Genomic DNA, 19,528 nt, shown 5'->3' on the forward strand with positions numbered 1-19,528 from the left:
GATATCTCAATAAATATATATTAAAATATTCCAAAATGTTAAAAAAAATACAAAATACTTCTGATCTTAAGCATTTCAGGTAAGGGAGACTCAACCTGTACAGATTTTAAGTGATAGGAATTGCAGTCCAACATACTGCCAACATACTTCCAACATAATGGAAGGTCAGAAGTTGACAGACCCTAGACATGTGCTCTTCAGATGTTGTTGGATCACAGCTTCTGATAGGAGTTGCAATTCAACAACCTCTGAATGGCCAGCACCCACCAAAATCTGAGGTAGACTTTCTGTATGTGAACACTATCTTCCCCTAAGTTATAGACACATCTCTATTCTTGTTTGTGAAATTATGGGTCTGCCTCTGTTCTCTATTAGCTGTGTTCAAAGAGACCCAAATTTCACAAACAAATGTTGGCTAAACACACAAAATCCCCCCTTTTCTTTGCTTGTTTATGTCAGTCTTCTCTTGTCACCTGTTTCAAAACATTTTACTTGGTAGCTATAAAATGACGGGTTTTTTTTTCCTGAGCTGAATGCAATCTTGGAAGTCTTTTTAGAAGGATGCTGTGCTCAAATAAGAGTCAATAATTCAGGTTCAGAAAAGATGGCTTTGCTTTTTGGTGAAACGAAGGAACACATCTTGTTTCAAGCCATAGTGCCTTTGTTTCCATTTATACTCAAAGCCCCAAAGGGGAAATGAGGAGGGAGAAAGAGGCTTGCTGGAGATCAAAATGGTGAAACATTATAAAGGGTTTGCTTTTTCCAGGGAGGCTATGTTTGGGATGGTTTGTGGGTTTTTTTTGTTTTGTTTTTAATTGAGAAGCAACTGCTTTCAAACACAATCTTAAAAGTTAGGCCAAGAGCAACCCAAGGGCAATCTCAGGCTTTAGTGAAAGCACCCAGTGAACAAATCCTAAGTAATACTGCAATATGGTTCTGGCCCTGGATGTATCCACACTGCAGAATTAAAGCAGTTTGACATTGCTTTAACTGCCATGACTCTATCCTACTGGGATTTGTAGTTTGGTGAGGTATTCAGCTCTGGTGCCTCACCAATATACAGATCCCAGGGTTCTGTAGGATAGAGTCACGGCCAGTGAAGTGGTGCCAAACTACTTTAATTCTTCAGTGTGGATCCTTAAGAAATATGCAGCATATCTATGACCTGGGATGGGACCACCACAGGGAAATGCTTTTCCCCGGTCCTAACATTTGTGTCCTTGTTCATTTTAACAACAAAGGACCATACATTTTGTTGTCTTCATAAGCATTACCTTAATTTCTGTATCTATTCCCAGCTGCAAGCATTGGGTTGGAATCTCCATTGGCAACCAAAGTTGTTCCTTAATTAGTTTCCACAGCAACCCATATTTTTTTTTAAAAAAAAGAAGGAAAAGAGCCCTCCATTAAAACAAGTAAGAAAAATTGGGAGAAAACCTATAGTTTTGGATAGGAAAATGAAATTCAATAAAAATAGATGTGAAGTTGAAGGCTTTCATGGCCAGTATCCAAAGTTTTTGTGGGTTTTTCAGGCTAAGTGGCCATATTGTAGCAGAGTTTCTTCCTGGTGTTTCACCAGCATCTGTGGCTGGGATCTTCAGAGAATGCTTGCCTGGAAAGGACTTGGCTATATATATTGTGTGACCTGGAAAGGGAGGAGTGATTTGTATGTATATTGTTTGTTGCTAAGGGCGGTCCTCAGGATGTGAGGGTCTGCAAAAGAGGATTAATGTTTGCTTGATAGTGCTCATTGTCTGCTGGGAGAGTTCTCATTTGCATTTGTTGAGTCTTTATCTTGCTATCTTTCAGGACTGGTAGCCAAACCTTGTTTACTTTAAGGGATTCCTCTTTCCTGTTGAAATTGTCCAGGTGTTTGTGGATTTCAATGGCTTCCCTGTGTATCCTGACATGGTAGTGGTTGGCATGATCCAGAATTTAAATGTTTTCAAACAGTATTTTATGCCCAGGATGGTTTGTGGCATGTTCTGCTACTGCTGATTTTTCTGGCTGGCCCAGTCTGCAGTGTCTCTCGAGTTCCTTGATTCTTGTTTGCACACTGCATAGGGACCACCAAACGCAGCGTTAACTTTTGCAGATTCAGTTTTTGCAGTTTTGGTTAATATGATCTCTCTAGGAATCTCTAGTTCCTCCAGCGCATCTTAAATTGACCATAGAGTTGTGCTGGGGACCTTACAGGTTCCTAGAGAAAACACTTCTCTCAGCATTTGTAGGTCCTCCAGCATGATTCTATGATCAACTTCTGGCAGATGTCGATTATAGAAGACCTGGAGATTCCTGGAGAGGTGTTCTCTTAGGTAAAAAGAATAGTGTGGTTTTTTTGTTGTTTGTTTGTGGTTTTTCCTTCAAATGTAGAGGAACCACTGTATATGGTACAGCAGGCTGGGTCTAAACTAGGAATATATCCTAATTTTTAGAGGGTAGCTCTCCCTGTGAAGGTGTTCTCTAGCAATATGCAGTTTCAGATTGAAAATCCAGAAGAAGGGAGAGCAGAGTGAGGGCCTTAAAGTAACCCATCCACTGTGAGCCAATGGTATAGAAGCCTGAGCCAAACCATAAGTCACCGGGTCATAGTGTTCCTCCTCATGGTGAGAAGTATTCTATCAGCAGCATATGATTATGTGTAAATTTCTAAAAGTCTACCTTAAAAAGAGCATCTGCTGAATTTATGCAGAGCGGTGTCTTCTTTTGCCTCCTCTTTCTGTGTGTATGTGTGTGTAATATCTTTCCTCCTTTTTTGGCACACTAGCCAAAAGCCTTACTGAGAAACAATTCTTTCAAGTAGTGCTCTTCATTTATTTTCATTCTTAACCATGCTGCTTTTCCAACCGCCATACATCCAAGGACCTCAGGGTGGATGATGTGATGTGATTTAATTTTATCTTCATAGGATGAGAGACAATAGCTAGAATTCCAGGCTGCTGCCATGCTGCAAAATTAATGCACTGCTTGAACTGTCATGGCTCTGTCATATGGAATCTCGGGGTTTGTTGTTTATGGTTCATTGTGGCACCAGAGCTCTCTGACAGAGAAGGCTAAATAGCTCACAAAACTACAAATCTCAGAATTCCATAGTATTGAGCCATGGCCATTCTGTTGTGTAGTTGCAGCCCTAATGTGGCTTTACATCAGGGTCAATGACCTAGTTGGAGGTTGCACAAAGGCAGTATCACATTCATGGTTGTGCATGCCCTGTGACACCAGTGTAAACAGTGGCACAAGCCTATGTAGGCTAGTAGATTCTACACATACTGTAGTAGAAGGTTGAGAAAGTGGATTGATTGTTGTGCAGTGTTGTGCAATGCATGAAGGTACCTCTCATGGTGTTTATCTGTGACACTGCATCAGGATGCAGCAACATAACTGTGTTGTTATACACTGACACTTCATTGTTGTGTGCCTTCAAGTAGTTTCCAAATTATGGCAACTCTAAGGTGAACCTGTCATATGATTTTCTTGGCAAGGTTTGGTTTGTTCAGAGAGGGTTTGCCTTTGCCTTCCTCTTAGGCTGAGAGAGTGTGACTTGTCCAAGGTCACACAGGCTGAGGTGGGATTTGGAACTGGTCTCTGGAGTCATAGCCCAGTACTCAAACCACTACACTACACAACCAATAAACCACTGATAAACCAGGGACTTATCACAACACTTGTCATGGTAGGTGACATTTGCATGGTGATATCCTTGTATTGTGGGAATCCCAGTTTTTCAGAGATCTGCAGGAAAAATCTTTGAATATTTTTAGTTATTTAGTGAACAACTGAACCTTTCAGTTGACAAGTTGATGGAATCTTTCAATTATTTGGTATCTTTCACTATACTGAAACATATAGCAGTAGGTTTGGGTTATTTTCTTTCACTTTCAGTAGAAAGCATGAGGGGTGATTAAAAAATCTATAAAGAGATTGTACAACATTTTGGCATTTGTATCCTTTCAAGCAGCAAAACTGAAAGGAAGAAAGTATGGATTCAGTGGGGCTTCTCTCTCTCTCTCTCTCTCTCTCTCTCTCTCACACACACACACACACACACACACCACATCTTGAAACAAATGTCCCATAAATTGCCTTTAAAAAGGAATGGATTGCTTCAGGCATTTGAGACTGCACAAGAGGGAAATGACACTTTGAAAGAATATAGGGAAGTAGCCCTGACATGACTTCTACATCGATGAACCTCTTCATTTCAAACACCAATCTTTCTGCCTTCTTGGACTTAAGTTCAAATTCTGCAATCATTGTCCTGTTAATGATGCATTCTTCACAAATATTATTACCTTACAAATAGGCTGGGTTTTTTCACTTCATCAATTTTCCCTCCAGCCTCCTTGGCTAAAAAAGGAATTTCTCTATCTGTGTGTGTATGAAGTTGACAAGATTTATATGTTCTCCTTCAATATTTCTATTATGAGGAAAGGCATTATCAAATTCATTTGCTTCCATATGGCTGATGCCAGTGTGGCTGATTGGTTCTGATAAGCTTACCTTTCTTCCCATTCAGATTGTGCTAATGTTTTCCAGGGCTTATACACCATTTGCTCTAGGCTAGGGAGATGTGCGGAATTTTAAAATACTATTAAATACTATTAAATAAAAAATACTATTAGGATCTAATTAAGACGTTTTTTTCCTCAATCAAATATGGAATTTAAAATGTGGAACAGGTTTTTTTTTTTTTAAAAAAAAATCTAACTGATTAACTTTTTTTGCAAATGCTGCTATTTTCACAAGCCTCACAGTGATCTTACAATTGCATGCAGCTTTCAGAGTCTCTGCTGGAAATCTATTACATTTCATGGTAGCAATGCAGAGCGTCAGACACTCCACACTGTGGATCCAGCAAGTCAAGGTAGGGTGACAGCAATTGCAACAAGGCGGCAAGGGGACAGAGAGAATAAGTAGCCAGTTTTATCATACAGTCTGACTAGTACTGAGGACCATACCTGGGGGTTCTAGTAACTATTTCCTCATACTGAAGAGGAAGGCTTGGCAACATGTCCTCCTTCACATGTCTTTGTTTGATTATTTGATTTTTTTCTCTACTTGAAAGACTTTCTAGTCCAAATCCAGTTTAAGTGTAAGGAGCCATAAGAGGTAATTTACAAAGCAAAATGCAGGAAAGGTATAGACTCCTGTTAGTGGCATTTGTTGTTGTTGTGTTCAAATGTTTCTGACTTATGGCAACCCTAAGGTGACACTATCATGGGGTTTTCTTGGCAAGATTTGTTCAGAGGAGGTTTGCCATTGCTGTCCCCTGAAGTATACATAGGTGTAATGTTACATTATGCCTGTGTACAGGTTGAATCTCCCTTATCTGAAATGTTTGGGACCAGAAGTGTTTCAGATTTTGGATTCTGGAGGGATTTGGGGGTTCTTTTATTTGCATACCTGTATCTAACAAGATATTTTGGAGATGGGACCCAAGTTTAAACACAAAATGCATTTATGTGTCATAGACACCTTAGACACATAGCCTGAAGGTAAATTTTATGCAATATTTTGAATAATTTTGTGCATGAAACAAAGGTGTCACTTTCCCAGGTACCCATGAAAAAAGTTTTGGACTTTGGCATATTTCAAATTTTGGAATTTTAGATAAGTGAGACTCAACCTGTATACATTTTAATGGCTGTTTTCAATTACTGTTGTGCCTGGAGTAGATGGGAACTTGAAGCCAATGAAATATGCAGGGCCAAAGAGTGCTGATGCCTCACAAAACTAGAAACCCCAGTATTCTATAGGATGGAGCCCTGGCAGGATGGAGCCATTCTATAGGATGGAGCCAAGGAGCCCTGGTGGTGCAGTGGTTAAAGGTCTATACTGCAGCCACTCACTCAAAACCACAAGGTTGCAAGTTCAAGACCAGCAAAAGGGCTCAAGCTTGACTCAGGCTTGCATCCTTCCGAGGTTGCTAAAATGAGTACCCAGATTGTTGGGGGCAAATTAACTTGTAAACCAATTCGACACTGCTTAGGTGGTATGAAGCGGTATATAAATGAAGGGAAAAAAGTAAAAGTGGTGTCAAACTGCATTATTTCTACAGTGTAGATGCATTCCTTGTTTTGTCATGAGGGCCCTAGTTGTGTTCCAAGCGATGTTCCAAGGGCGATTTTCCCTGATGATTTTATTAAGTATGCTATATTAAGGATCAACCACAACATCGTAGAGTGTGCCATTCAGATAAAAATACCATGTCTAACAAATGAGGTAAGTAGAGACACACAATTGCCCAGGTGCAAAAAAGGGGGTGTATGTTCTAAAACAGCCAGGGGGGATTATTTTTAATGGCAAATAATGGAGTGGGGACACAATCCTTGTAAAGGATGCAATTTGCTGTTCTGGAGCAATGAAAAATGCGTGGTTGTTATCTGCATAAATCTACAAGACACAAAACAAAAGGAAGCAGAGATGGGGAAGGAAGATAAATTAAGAAAACAAAGCACTAATTCATAAATGTACATTCTTATCATGACTACATCCAGCAGTGGCTGACAGCATCCAGCCTGTGAACTGGATGTTCATCACTTCGCTTCTGCTCGAGCATAGCCTTGTCATTAGCAAAATGAAAGTTAATGACCAAGTTTAGTGTTTACTTCTATCAATGATTGGTCTATATTTACTGGTAGGACATAGTATTCCAAAGAGGCAACACGAACAGCTTTGTTTAAAGTTCTTAACAACACATGACTCATTCCCTAACAACTCATGGAGATTTCTCCATGGAAACCTCTCCTCAATCCTTGTGCTGTTCTCCACCAACAGCCATCCCACTCATGTTCAGAGCAAGCTCCTTTGGCACTTATTGAATGAAGAAAGTTGTAGCATGAAGCAATCTAAGCTGCGGTCTTTTTTGCCTGATGGTGTACTTGTAAACCATCATTTGAACTGCACAGTCAACAAGTGAAGAATTATAAAGCTTCCCTCTGAATATGTTAACCTGTATATGTGAGTGACCGTGACTGAATCTGGAGCAGAGCTTGGAAAAGTTTCTTTTCAAATGACAGCTCTCAGACTCCCCCAGTCAGTGTTGTTCTCAGGCACAAATTTTGGGAACTTCCCCCTTAGGAATGATCTTCCAACTTTTGGCTCATTTTGAACTCTTAGACAAGACAGCATGTCATACTCCCAGTGCCCCCCACCACTCCCTTCTCCTTTTGTGTCATGTCTTTTTAGATTGTAAGCCCGAGGGCAGGGAACCGTCTAATTAAAAAGATTGTATGTACAGTGCTGTGTAAATTTACAGCTCTTCATAAATAAAGGTTAATAATAATAATAATAATAATAATAATAATAATAATAATAAGTTGGTAGACAATGTGGGAAAGAATCATTCAAGAGTACTACCATGGAGAAGGCCTTGCCCTGTGTTATCCTCCCTTGCCATCTCTTTTGGAGGAGGGACAGGGATGTCACAAGGGTGTGAGGGAGGTATGGACCACACTAGGTGACAACTTAAGAAGGGATGAAACCACTGCTTCCCGAACATCTTCCTTTTGACAGAAATAGGCTGTGGTGTTCTTCTGTGTACCTTTAAAATGCTAAAGAGATGGTGTGAGTGGGGGTGAAGCTTGGTGGGAGAAGGAAAAAGAGACCCTGGGTTTTTAATTCTGCTAGTTGTTTATGGCAACTACAGACACCTCTCCGTTTGTGTGGACTTTGAATCCACGTCCCCTGCTTACTTGAGAGGAGCAAGAGGAGGGACTTAAAATGGGGTATGCCCACCGTGGCACATGCCCGTGTCACTATTCAAGCCAATAGGGATTGAATATCGGCGGATTTCCATTTTCATGGTTTTTTTTTTTCCAAAATGGATCCCCCACAGAAACGGAGGGGTGACTGTATTGCCATTACATTCAGTGACATATGAGAATTACAATTTATGAGTAACATTAGTACTCATACTGTATGGTGTGGTGTGGGAGGATGACACCATGAGTCACTGCACTGAGTGACACTAACTCCAGTAATGCCTTTGAGAAGGGACACATAGCAAGGCCTCCAAAATAAATATGAAGCTATGATCAAACGCATGAAATAGGGTGTGGTCTTTATTGCCTACAGGATAGAATATTTTGTGTACGGTAGTTTTGAATACTTAGAAACATTGCATAAAACTGGATGATATTGGATCAGTTTTGTTTAATGTTTTGTTATCCCACTTTTTGAGCTTTTAAGATCCCTCCCACTTTTCCTCTTTGTCCTAGGCTTCCTTCCATTGCTTTACACTGGAAAAGTAGTTTGCACTCAGTTGCACTGCGTGGGGGGAGAGAGAAAAGCGGGTGGAATCCTGCACTTCCCAGTAGGCTTAGGCAAAAGCAAACAGCTGCAGCATCTCCTAGTTTGTGTGTTTTGTTGTGTGCCTTCAGGTCATTTCCAACCTTATCACAGGGTTTTCTTGGCAAAATTTATTCAGAGGTAGTTTGCCATTGCCCTCCTCTGAGAGTTAGAGAATGTGATTTTGCCATAATCTAGTGGTGCCCTTACTCTATCGTACCCTTACCCTTTCTTCTTGCCTGGAACTGAGTCCCCCTGCAAATTAGACAATGACCCCCCTCTCTGTCCATCACCTGGAGATGACCCATGAAAGTTTGGAGACTCGGGACCAGGCTTGGAGATTGGGCAGTAATCCTAACACGCAAATTATGACAAAATAGGAAAGGCAGGTGCATTGGCCATGAGCATTTAGGAGGCGTCTTAACAATAACATCACCCTGCAGATGAAAGAATACCTGCTGCAGCTGCTGGGTCCTTTCAGTAAAAATCCAATGCAAAGGAATTTTCCTCCTACTCTCTACTTACTGCCTCTGTGTTCTTGCTCATTACTAATTTTTGCCATCTAACCACATGCTAGTATCGCTCTACAACGTCTCCCAATTATCATCTGTAACATATTAAAGAGTATGGACTTTCACAAAGCTTGGCACTAACTAATTAACAATAATTAAATATCTGATTATTTCCCAATAGTGAATAGAACTCTATGGCGCTGGACAGATGGGCGCTATAAGGCACCCTCATCACATGTGAGGGGTGACACTTCCAGATGCCCCTCGCCCCCCACTCGTGACAAGGGCTTCAAAATGGTGGCACCCTGTACAGATGGGCGCCACCATTTTGATGCGACTGACGCTTAGCATCAGCACGTCATGGCGCCATAATGATGTCACAAGTGCGCCATTGGTGCACTGAAGCATCATTATGGCACTGCAAAAAGAACCCGCTTCTGGCGGGTTCTTTTTGCTGGGCGAGGAAGCCATGTGGTTTGTCCGCTGCAGCTTCCTCAAGCAGCAAAACAAGATGTGGGCAGACCGCTCTTTTTGGGCAGTCTGTACCCTGCCTATAATTCACTATTGGGAATTGAGGGTGGAGGCCAGTTTTCACCTTTGCCCTCCCCCACAAAGACTACAGTGACCAGAAATAAAAGTTACACAAAACTTACGGTTTTATTTTATCCTTATTTTTGGTTAATTTTGACCCCTTTTGTTGGGGTAAATAAATCTCTCTACAGCTGCATTCTGTTGTGTTTTTGTGGTAGTTTGGGTAATTTGGGAGTGATGTTTTGCTTAAGAAACAGAGAGATTGAATCACAGCCCTGATGGGATGCTTTTCCCCATCAAACGCATTCTTGCCAAAGGGACCATTCATTTCAAGATGAAATATTCATGTAAGAAGACCTTGTTTGTGGGCTTTGTGAAATACACTCCGTGTGCTGAAGATGGCAATGGAGGACACCATAGAAATCGATGCACACATCAACCAGTCAACATTATTGAGTTCTTTGTTGCCTTTGTGTTCCTCTTGTAAATAATTTCTTCTACAAAGGGATACATCTCTCTCTCTTTTTTTCTTTTTACAGGTTGCAATCCTCAATAAAAATTCCAGAAGTTACCACTACATGCTTGCAAACCTGGTAAGACGACTTCTCCATATAGACATACTTGGGGACTTGGGTCTATGCTGTTCAGAGCTTTAAAGGAGAGAAAGAATCATAGGGCCCTGCAGATTTTGCTGGACTGCAACATTCATTAGCCAAGATCCTGCATTACTGAGCATGACATAAAAGTTCTGCAGTGGAACAATACAATGGGCCCCTTCTTAACATGCTCAGAAATCACCAATGGCATTGTCCAGCGAGATCCATCATGGTCCTCTGAAGGCCTCTGAGAATTATGTAATCATTCTGCATCTAGCTATGCAGTCATAGACAGACATTTCTCTTATTCTCTGCCCTCACTCTCCACCAACTACTGAATGGCTGTGGAGAGGGACTATGACAATGAAATGGTGAGCTTTGGTCATTATGGAAGGAGAAAGAGAGTACCAACCTCTGCAACTTCCTTCCAAAAGACATACAAAGACATACACTGGGCTTACTATTACATGTGTCATGAACAGGATGCTAGCCATTATCTCCCACCGTAGATCAGGCTGAGAAAAAAGACTAGATAATTCTATCTAGTCACACGTCATTCTCAATCACATCCTTTCTGCTCTGAAACCCTTGGATGAAGTAGTTTATTTCACCTCATAAACATCTGGAATACCTTAGAACCTCCTGAAAACATGGTTGTTTGCCTTGTTGGACCCCCCCCCCCAATAGCTCTCAAAATTGCTGAACCTGGACATGACATGTCACTTATTTGTTGCTAGCAATGCACTAGTGCAATCCTCTGAATTTGGTTTCCAAACTCTGCCATAGACGACACTGGCTAGGCCTGATGGAAATTGTGGTCCAGTAAGATCTAGGGCCATATATCCTTTCTTCTCCTTCAAAGATAAGAAACAACTGGCTTTGAGCACAGAGACAACTAGGCAGTTATTGGATGTGACTAAATCAATACTGTACTTTATTTAGTATTTACAAAGACCTCCAGTAGTTGTCAATGAGCATGTGCAAAAGATTATGGTGTATCTGAAGGAGCTCTTTGGACCCTGGCCAGAAAATGTCTCTCAACCACTGAAGAGTAGCTTTAAAAGAGCGCTGGAGCTGGGATGTTGTGATTAGTCTTTGTCCTCAGCGGCTGCCTCTTGCTTTTCTTGAAGAAGCTTTCTTACCCTAATCATTTAAACTTAATGCATCATTTGTATTGCCTCTAAATTATATAGTTGATAATCCAAATCTCTTTTTAATAATACAAACTCACTGTGGGAAGATATGACATTATGCTCGGTTACTTTACAGTTGTTATGAAGAGTCAAAGTTAATCCATAATTCTATCTAGTCAAGTTGCCAGGATGCTTAACAATTCATTTGTCCAATTCTGGCAGTACATCTAAAGCTTATTCCAGGGAAAGGGGGGGTGGGGAGAGAATTAACTTGTTTCAGATTCAGTAACTAGGCACAGTATGCCTCAGGTCTATCTATTTTTAAAATATATTTTATAACAGGGTTTTATGCCAAGGGTTTCTTATTATAGTGGGTGTTTTTCCCCCTCCAAACGTCTCCTCTCTACTTTGTGTGCAAGAGGTTTCTGAGACATTTGATCCTGCAAGGATTGCGAGCTTTTAGCATCGGAGTCTCTTTTGTGAACAGATTGCTCCTTCTCAAAGTCCCCTGCCTTCTACCTGACAATTCTGCAAAGCAGAAGCTGACTCCTTGCATTGTATTTTTTTTTCCTTTCCAAGGTCACAGGTGGTAAGGATTAATTTTAAAGCATTGTGATGCTAAGTGAGAACTCTTTGCACAGAGGATTGCTTTTTTTCTCTGCTCATAATCACTGTGCAGTTTGTACTTTAAATGTATAACCCTGCCTGGACCCTGAATCTTCTGAGTCATATTTGCTGGCTAACAATTCCAGATAACCTCCTTGCCAGTGTTATTTTTCACACTCCATCAGTTGTTGCCTGAAGACATTTGAGACCAATATTGCATATATTCGCTGGAACCCCATTGGCAATTTTGTGCAAGGATGTTTTGTGGCATTGCACAAATAGCTATTCTCTGGTTCCTTGGGCAACTCAAACACCCCAAGAAACCTGTGGCTGTGTCCAGACTTTGGAACTCCCTTCTGAAAGAAGCTAGGATGGTTCCTTCTTTGCTGTCTTTTCAGTGACAAAGATGCTGCTGCCACACTGCAGAATTAATGCAGTTTGGCACCACTTTAACTGTCATGGCTCCATCCTATGGAATCCTGAGGCGTGTAGTTCATTGTGGCACCAGGGCTCTCCAACAGAGAAAGCTAAATAGTTCACAAAACTGCAATCTGAGAATCCCGTCGCATGGAGCCGTGGCAGTTTGAGTGGTGTTAAACTGCATTAATTCTGCAGTGTAGATACAGCCTTAAAGAACTTCCAGCAATATGTTAGGTTGTTTTTACATGAGAAGGGCTTTCTGTGGTGCTGCACTGCTCTTATTCTTTGTTTTAAAGTGATATTTTAAATGCTTTTAATACTGATGTTCATTTAATTCTGTTTTAATCTTTTTGTATGTTTTAACCTTTTTTTAAATTTTAATTTTCTCTCATTTGTAAACAGCCTTGAGTGACAGTTGGGGAAGAGGGGGGCTATAAATACAGAGCAGGTGTGTGTGTGTGTGTGTGTGTGTGTGTGTGTGTGTGATCTTGTTGGTTTGTTTTAACTAGGATAGATCTACTGAATCAATAGTCGAATAAATCAATATATACATAAGTCTAATTAATTCAACGCCTCTACTTTAGCAAGAACTAAAATAAAATTTAGGTATATTAATTCTCCTCATCATACATAAACATCATGGTCAGTTTTTCAATCCAGCAAGATAAAATTAAAACTTTTCCTGGACTGTACAAAACATAGAATATACTACGACTGGGGAACAAATACCCTCCCTTTTGTTTCTTGTCTTTTCAGGGTTTTACAGGTATTTCACTGGACAAAGTGGTTCAAGGAGGTGCCAATGTAACTGGATTTCAGATTATTAATACTGAAAACCCAATGGTCCAGCAATTTATGCAGCGATGGGTGAGACTTGACGAAAGGGAATTCCCAGAAGCTAAAAATTCTCCACTAAAGGTAAGTATTACAATGCAGTGCCAAAATGGGTACGAAACGGGTTTGGTACCTAAACCATGGTGTAAGTCTTCTCCTTGTTAACATAGTCAGTGGCGAGTGAAGCTGGGCATTGCAGTCAAACAACATCTAGAAAGCCAGGTAATTTCAACCCCTGGTCTAAATCCTTTTGTTAATCCCAGTTAGAGTAGATCTAGGTCTGGATTAAGACCTTTAGAGGCCCTGACCACATGAAGGATTTTGCTGTCCCCATATACATCAAATTCAATATATAAACAATAATAAACAGTAAAATAAAATGTTACCCAGTTATTAGATTCCAATTTTGTTGTACTCCCAAAATTAATTTATATCATTAACTTCTATTGTTACTATTTTATTATTATTTTTATTATTGTATGTACATACACACACTAAGAATGATAATAATAACAACAATAATATTGTGTGTGTGTGTGTGTATGTGTGTGATTTTTTCATTTATTGTGGAAGCCTTTTTGGTGGAACCTGGTTTAGCTGCACCATTTGCAGTTTTGCACCATATGTTTCCATCCGGCAATGAAAAATTTCGGTGGTGACCCCCTTCCCTTGATGCCCTAAGGATGTGCTTATTTTGCTTAATGGTTAATCCAGCCCAGAATAGAGCTATTGATGATCAATATAGATCAATGGAAGATTGGCAAGCATACAGTTAGGTAAATTCCCTGGATTCAGTGCATCTGCTAAATAGCAGATGGTGGGTGGTGTCATTGCGCCTGATAATCAAATAATCCCAGTATTTTGATAATGGAAGCTCTGGAATCAGTACCATACTGGTTATCCCAACTCATGGACATTTGGTAACATTATAAAGAGGCCAAATGCCAAGGACCTCAGGTACTGATGTGAACAATAAAGAAAAAATGTTACCTTTTCAGACTGCAGTTACTGGTTGGCTTGACAGTGAGATTCTAGAAGTTGTAATCCAATAAATAATCTTTCCAAGACCACTTTAATATCAAGTCCAAAGGCTTGTAGATAAAAACTCTAGAACAAAATTTATTGTGTTTTTTGGACCCATGTTTTTTAATGCTTTTGTTGCAAAATAAAAAGCCCTGCTCTTTCAAAATGCTGTTAATGGTGGGCACCACTCAGGAATTTCACTAATATTTTGTACAGATGTGCTCTTTATTTGTAAAACGTGTCCAGGGCTTATTAAACAGGCAAGCCAACCTCATTTTATTTTCTTTCTTTTTTGAAGCCTAGTTAAAAATTGATGTACAATATTTTTGATTAGGAAATCAAATTGGCTGGAAACTAACACCCTGGTGTTTTAATTTATTCAGTATTTCATCAACTATTTCCTTCTTCCCTTGCTGGCTTTCCTTCATTTGCTTATGCATTTGTTAGTAGAATATGAATAAAACAGAAAATTAGATTTGTCTCTTGGCATGATTTGGAAGGAGCTGCATTAAGGCTCCCAGTAATTGCAGTGGTTGACGTGCGGGAGATGTTTTGCATTTGAGGCACAGCAGCAAATGTCCACCTCTCAAAGCCAAAAGTCAAAATGCACAGTACCCAATACCAGCCATGTTATTTTGACATGAGGCAGAAAATCACACTTGCACTTTTCCCTTTTACTGGTAATGGAAATGTACTAGTCAGTCAGTCAAACTTTATTAGGCATAGAAAAACAACATACATTTACAATAAAACTTCAGGATCGTTATTAAAATTTAAGCCATAATCTTGTTGCCTCCACCAGAAAATTGGCCATTAGCCTGGTAATATGTGGGTTCCGATCTTCCAATAGGTATTCCACTGATAACTCATTCAAACAGATATTCATTTCCAATAACCTTCTTAACAATTTTCCCCTCTGAATTATATACAATGGACAAAGCAATACAATATGATGGAGAACATCTGGAGCTTGATCACAGTGGCATACAGGATTCAAAAATGGGGTCTGCAGATATCTGCCCCTGGTCACATTTGAGGGGTGTACATTCAATCTTGCAAACAAAAAGGCCTTCCTTGATACCAGCAGTGAAAGGGTTTGAAAATAGTCCAGTATCCTACCCTGCAAAGGGGGGGGGGATACCGAGCATCGCTGGAGAACACACTCTGGGAGGAGTTGGACATGTCAGTTGAAGTTCTCTCTCTGCAAGGCAGACCCTAATAGATTCAAGACATTCCTTTTCAGTAAGTAACAAAGTAGATGGTACCTTGGTACCATTTCATGACACTCAAAACCTGCCTGAAATGGCTCTGACAACACCCTTTTGTAGGCTTTATGTGGCACAAGACACTTTCCTTGCCTGTATGAGGACAGTGAGCAGGAGTAGGGCCTTATTCCCTGATGCATGACAGAATATTTTGTCAGATTTGCAAAATATAGTTTTGCCTCTCTTGGGACTTGTTGACTTGGGCCAAATGAAACAGTCTCACTTTGTCTTCACTGTGAGCTGTCCAGATAAGGTATGGGAGGATTTGAGATGAATCTAGGCCTTTTCATCACATCGGGGGGGGGGGGGGGGGGGGGGATTTACTACAGATTTGAGCAGAAAATCTGGATATTCACTCATGTGTGTGGACTGTGCCCCATAGTGGTATCAATGTGGGGCCAGGAGCAGGAGTTTTTGGTGGGTGGGACTCATTGGGTCCAGCAAGCCTGGTGTGTGTTGCCATGTTTTTCTGCTGCAGTGTATGTTCAGTCATTAGATCAGGCTTCCCCCTCCCTTGTCCTCCTGGCCCAAGTATCATTTTTATTTTTACTATCCCCCCCATCCCCCACAGAAGCATACACTTGTTTGCTCATACAAAGATCTCACATACTCCTTCTCCCCTGATCTCCCTATGCATACATTGCAGATCTCCCCATAAGTTAACAAGCAAATGATTTGGGGGACTGGAGGAAAAGAGTGAATGCACACGGTCTATTCATTGAAGTAAAAACAAAGATGATACAATGCTGATCAGATGAAGAGGGGATTGGGAAGGAAGAGTAAAACCATTAAAAATAAATGCAACAATCAGGTGAGGGGGAAGAAGGGGGAAATGGCTCAATCTAACCCCTTACTCTGCTTGTCTCATGTCTGGATATTTTGGAGGTCTTTAAGCAGAGGCTGGATGGCCATCTGTCAGGGATGCTTTGATTGTGATTTCCTGCATGGCAGGGGGTTGAACTGGATGACCGTTGTGGTCTCTTCCAACTCTGTGATTCTATGATTCTATAAATGAAAGAGAAATAAAATATAATTTTACTTTATTTTCTCTACTGTGTGTGTGTGTACATTTAAAATTTACTCACTCTCTCACTGGTGTGGCAAAGGGGGTGAAAGGGATTAGATGGGGAGGCATCCAGTCAGGGTCAATCCAATAGACTGACAGGCAGTCAGTAAGGGCTATTGGCTGATAGGTTGATACATGCTAGGAAGGGGGAAAGAAACAAGTTCACCAGGGAGAAATATGTGGCCGGTTATGCCAATGTCACCTTGTTTGGTCTGTAAATGTGTGGCCTTAATGGGTCATTGTGGGTTCACTGTAGTTGTGAAAAAATGCAAGGTGAGGCCTATTGTTTTCGACAGTGTAGACACAACACTTGGAAGGGAATTTCAGAGCTTGGTGGCAACCACCATGAAGACCCTCTCATCCATTCTCACTGTTTGTGCCTTTCACGTTGGCAAGACAGAGAGCAGGGCCTCTACTGAAGATCTTAAAACCAGTTCAGTCTTGTGTGAGAGGATTCAAGCTTTTAAGTAGCCTGGTTGCTTCATTTCTCTTGCCCTACTGCAAGTAGGCAGGCATTACTGTATTGAGGCAGGCTTGGGAGTGTGACGTCGTCTTGCTGAACTACGTTTTAGGTGGTGGATGCTGTTTGTTTCTTATTTCTTTGTCACTGATACAGTTTTAATGCATTTTGTTTTTCAGTTAATGCATTATGTTTTCACTGTTGTGTTTTATTTGTTCTATATTATTGTTCCCCACATGGAACATTAGTTTAGTGGAAAGACAGGAGATGAATGAATGAATGAATGAATGAATGACTGGATAAAAAGCTACTCTGGATCTTAGGCTGAAGTCTGAGAAGTGGGGTGGGTATGAGCATGCATATGCGTGTTCCATATTTGATTTATATAAATTTGAATTCTCAGGTCTATTGATGGGATAAATAAATAAATAAGTCAGCAAGCAAAAATTGGATAAATGATTTTGAGTCGCTCTGGGTATCTAAGTTTACCAAATCCAGGATTATTTTTGTTCATTCTTTTTTAAAAGCCTACTATAAGGACCCGGATAATGACCAGAGAAAGCAATTTCTTCAGAAGATAAACAAATTTGTAGCTGTAATTAGATTTTTTACCTCATATTCTGAAATAAATATAATTTATTTCCAAAAAAGTGCCAATTAGAGATCTTATACCCTTCTTTATAATGGGAGTGTTTATCTGATTTATAACCTCAATAGCCACTGTAATTTTGAACAATATGAGAAAGCAGTGGAAATGTTGTCTTTTGTTTGTTTTTTAACTTAAAGAGAAAAAAATAGATTAATTGCCAGATGCATATGTGAGTTAATAGGAAATACAGTCCAGAGGGGTATAATTTATGGTTTCTACACTTTGTATTGGCTAGCTGGTTGTTTAATAAAAAAAGAAGAAGAAAATTGCAAACAGAGGAAGGAAAGGATGGAAGGAAGGAGATTATAACAAGGACTTGGAGTAGTATTTAAATTCATATAATAATAATAATAATAATAATAATAATAATAATAATAATAAATAATGTGTTTTATTTATAGACCGCTATTTACAAATACACTGGTTTAGCGTTGCTATAGAAATAGGTTATAATTGAACAGGTACTGTTTTCTTTTATTGCTGTCTTTTGAAATTGTGTTTTAAAATTGTTGTGTTTTTATTCATTTTATTTTTTCATTGTACTAGTTTTATTTAATGGGAAGCTGCCTTGAATCCCATTCTTTGAAGGAGGTTGGGATATATGAATGAATGAATGAATGAATGAATACTTTCAGCATAGGTAGAAGCACAGCTCCTATATTCCTGCTAGTGCCAGGTCAAGATTATCTCCAGCCCTGAAATTGCAGAGCAGACTTGAGACCCAGTGGAAAGTCCTTGTGATGCCACAGGGAATGGGCCTTGCTAATATTACAGTTATGGTGTTTCAAGGGTCAGTTCCTGTTGGTGTCATCTAGCATAAACCATAGTTGCACAGAATATGCTCTACAAATAAAAAGCACCAAGTCTAACAAATCAAGAGCCATCGTGATGTAGTGGATAAAATGGTAGACTAGGACTCTGACACTGCTTTCACTATCATGGCTTCATCCTACGGAATCCTGAGATCTGTAGTTTCATTTGACTGTTTCTTCCTGTTGACTGTTTCTGGTTCTTTATCTTAAAAGAGAACAGGGATTGGACAGGCCTTCAAATTCAGTTCAAATAAAGGAGGGATGTGACTCATTAAATATTATTAGACTGCAATGTCCAACATTCTTCACCATGTGCTATGCTAGCAAAGCTGCTTGAAGTTGCAGACCAAGAATATCTGGAGATCTTCATGATTCCCATTTCTGGAACTGAGGCTTGTCCTCTGACAGTCTATAAAACAAAGAAATGTTTTCTGTAAGGGGAACATAATAGACATCATAGTCTCCTGGCAACAATTAGGTAATTGCAAAATGGTGTTTGATGTTGTAAAGAGTGTAGGTTGGGTATGGAGATTACAGCAGGCTGTTTAATGGAACAACAACATCAAGCCTGAAACAGTACCCAGAATGCAGTTTGTCAAACTGTCTCCTTTGTATTGTCTTTAGTACACATCTGCATTGACCCATGATGCCATACTAGTGATAGCTGAAGCTTTCCGGTATCTACGAAGGCAACGCGTTGATGTCTCCCGGAGAGGTAGTGCTGGAGATTGCTTAGCAAACCCAGCCGTGCCATGGAGCCAAGGAATTGATATAGAAAGAGCACTAAAAATGGTAAGGATGAAAAACACTGCATCATCCAGCATCCTAATGTTTTTCAGCAATATAGATCAGTTGTATAAGATGAAGCATTTTGAAATGTACTTGGTTGTTTGTGCAATGTAAAGCATGACACCTGGCTATGTGTATACAATACAAGCTACCTTTATGCTGCCTCTAAATCAGAAATGAGAACAGAACAGGGGTTGATGGGGAATGTATTTCCAGTGGATTAAAACAGTTTCACAATCTGTAGTGATCTGTACTTGGATTCTTATTCTCTTATTAGTATGTTGCCATTTATAATTATCAAGGTTCAAGTGCAAGGAATGACAGGCAACATCCAATTTGACACCTACGGTCGTAGAACTAACTATACAATCGATGTATATGAGATGAGACCTGGCGGGCCACGGAAGGTAAGCCACAGCTGAAGAAATGTGTATGTATCCTCCTGGGACCATTCTTTTGCTGCCCCAAGTTACAAAGAAGAGTCATTGCAAGAAACCACCAACAATCTATGGAGACAATTGTACGGTAGAATAGTGATTCTTA

General features: G+C 40.0%; 1 protein-coding gene across 7 annotated transcripts in view; it reads left to right on the plus strand.

Annotated features, from left to right (window-relative positions):
* GRIA3 (glutamate ionotropic receptor AMPA type subunit 3) overlaps positions 1-19,528 on the plus strand; it is a 200,103-nt gene that overhangs the window by 113,939 nt on the left and 66,636 nt on the right. For all 7 annotated transcript variants that reach the window (XR_006104932.1, XM_042478100.1, XM_042478101.1 and 4 more), the window contains exons 5-8: positions 9,872-9,925; positions 12,844-13,005; positions 18,821-18,988; positions 19,288-19,392. Coding sequence is in view for 6 of the 7 variants with exons in the window: in XM_042478100.1 (XP_042334034.1) it covers positions 9,872-9,925; positions 12,844-13,005; positions 18,821-18,988; positions 19,288-19,392 (489 nt within the window). In the remaining variant the exon portion in view is untranslated. The remainder of the gene's footprint in view (positions 1-9,871; positions 9,926-12,843; positions 13,006-18,820; positions 18,989-19,287; positions 19,393-19,528) is intronic.

This window comes from Sceloporus undulatus, chromosome 7 (genome assembly GCF_019175285.1).
Source record: "Sceloporus undulatus isolate JIND9_A2432 ecotype Alabama chromosome 7, SceUnd_v1.1, whole genome shotgun sequence".
Classification (NCBI taxonomy): Eukaryota; Metazoa; Chordata; class Lepidosauria; order Squamata; family Phrynosomatidae; genus Sceloporus; species Sceloporus undulatus.